The sequence below is a fragment of the Elephas maximus genome, chromosome 1, assembly GCF_024166365.1.
Source record: "Elephas maximus indicus isolate mEleMax1 chromosome 1, mEleMax1 primary haplotype, whole genome shotgun sequence".
In the NCBI taxonomy this organism is placed as follows: Eukaryota; Metazoa; Chordata; class Mammalia; order Proboscidea; family Elephantidae; genus Elephas; species Elephas maximus.
The window spans coordinates 85,763,215-85,765,310 of NC_064819.1; the positions used below are offsets into that span (position 1 = coordinate 85,763,215).

Consider the following 2,096-nt stretch of genomic DNA (forward strand, 5'->3'; position numbering starts at 1 on the left):
GGACTGAAATACTTTCTATCCATTTATTTTTTCAATTATTAACATAAATTCCCTCCCTTTGTTTATTTTTGTATTTCATAAAATCACCTTGCCTGTGTTGACAAATTTTTTCTTCTTCTCTTCTCCTACTCCTCTTTCTTTTTCATCTTCTCCTCTTCCTCTCCTTCTACCTCCTCCTTCTTTTTCTTCTCAATTTAGGATCTTGGCATTGAAGGACTATGGGCCAAAACAATGATAGTTCTCTAAATAGTTTTGTTCTGCTTGGCTTCTCTGATCATCCCAAACTGGAAATGGTCCTGTCAGGAGTTGTCACCATCTTCTACTTAATTACATTGGTGGGTAACACAGCCATCATTCTTGCATGTCTCCTGGATTCCCATCTGCACACACCAATGTATTTTTTCCTCAGGAATTTATCTTTCCTAGATCTGTGTTTCACCACCAGCATTATACCCCAGATGCTTGTCAACTTGTGGGGGCCTAATAAGACCATCACCTTTGTGGGCTGTGTCATTCAACTCTATGTTTATATGTGGTTGGGCTCCATTGAGTGCCTTCTCCTGGCTGTTATGTCCTATGATCGTTTTATAGCTATTTGTAAACCCTTGCATTATTTGGTAATCATGAATCCACACCTATGCCTCAAGATGATTATCATGGTATGGGGTATTAGCTTGGGCTGTTCTCTAGCATTATGTTCACTTACCCTGAATTTACCTAGATGTGGAAACACAACTTTAAATCATTTCTTGTGTGAATTGCCAGCTATGATCAAGATAGCATGTGTAGACACAACAGTAGTTGAAATGTCTGTTTTTGCTTTAGGCATTATCTTTGTCCTTACACCCCTCTTCCTTATTCTTATATCCTATGGTTACATTGCTCGAGCTGTGCTAAGAATGAAGTCAAAAGCAGGCCAGCGAAAAGCAATTAATACCTGTGGATCTCATCTTACTGTGGTGTCCATCTTTTATGGAACTATCATCTACATGTACCTACGGCCAGGTAACAGTACCTCTAAAGACCAAGGCAAGTTCCTCACTCTCTTTTACACCATCATCACTCCAAGTCTCAACCCCCTCATCTACACCTTGAGGAATAAGGACATGAAGGATGCACTGAAGAAACTCATAAGGGTTGACTATGAATCTGCAAAAATAAAGAGGAATTGGAAATCATAGAAAAAAGTTAATATAAAAAAAACTATGAAATATGTCTTCTAATTGGCTCAATTTTTACTGAGACAAGCAAACCCTAGATTGTAGTGATCAGTTAACATAATAATTCTGGTGTGCGAAACTCTTGTGGTTACAAAAAATATTATAACTGTTAGACTTAGCTCTTTTATATCTCTAATTATTGGAATGTCTTCAGGTAAAATGAGTCAGTAGGATTTTTTACTCGTGCTTGGAATATAATACAAAGGGGAAGTAAGTATAAACTTGAATACAGCAAATTTATTCTCAAGTCTTGTGGAAACTTTTATGGTTATTAAGTCTTGTATTTTCACTGCTAATGCTTAAATCTGCAATAATATAGACTTTACTGAATGGTTTCATACTTATTATGATTTCTACATTAAATTATAATATACTAATATTGCTTTTGTATATTAAATGTTTTGTGAGGCCATGCAAATATTTATGTGTATTTGGTGCAGAATGATGCAAACCATAAGACAGTGATTGTCATAAGCAACACCTGAAAAAATTTCTCTTTGTTCAGTGGAACTCGATTTAAATATCTTGAGGCAAGATTCTTTAATTTTAATAGGACTATTTCTCTAATGTGATACATTAGAGAGGGAAGGCACAAATTAAAGTGATTTAAAAGTGACAACACAATCTTATTCACTTCTCCTTCTTTTGTGAAACGTTTATTCTGTGACTGCCTGAAATTGAATGAAAAGGGAATGTGAACAGTTCGAGATCCGTAAGCTTTTCACAGTGATCTAGGAAATCATGGAATTTATGTAAACTTTGAGAAACATGGTAATATTTGTAAGTAGTGAAATTTCATACACTGAGTAGATCTTTTTCATTCCAATTATCATGATAAAATATCTAACTTTTTATAGGAAAATGAGATGATTTTGG

At 35.0% G+C, this 2,096-nt stretch overlaps 1 protein-coding gene across 1 annotated transcript; it reads left to right on the plus strand.

Annotated features, from left to right (window-relative positions):
* Positions 1-218: 218 nt before the first annotated feature.
* On the plus strand, positions 219-1,181 carry LOC126077678 (olfactory receptor 2W1-like). The gene has a single exon (XM_049887165.1). The coding sequence runs from the start codon at positions 219-221 to the stop codon at positions 1,179-1,181; it is 963 nt and encodes a 320-aa protein (XP_049743122.1).
* Positions 1,182-2,096: the final 915 nt, after the last annotated feature.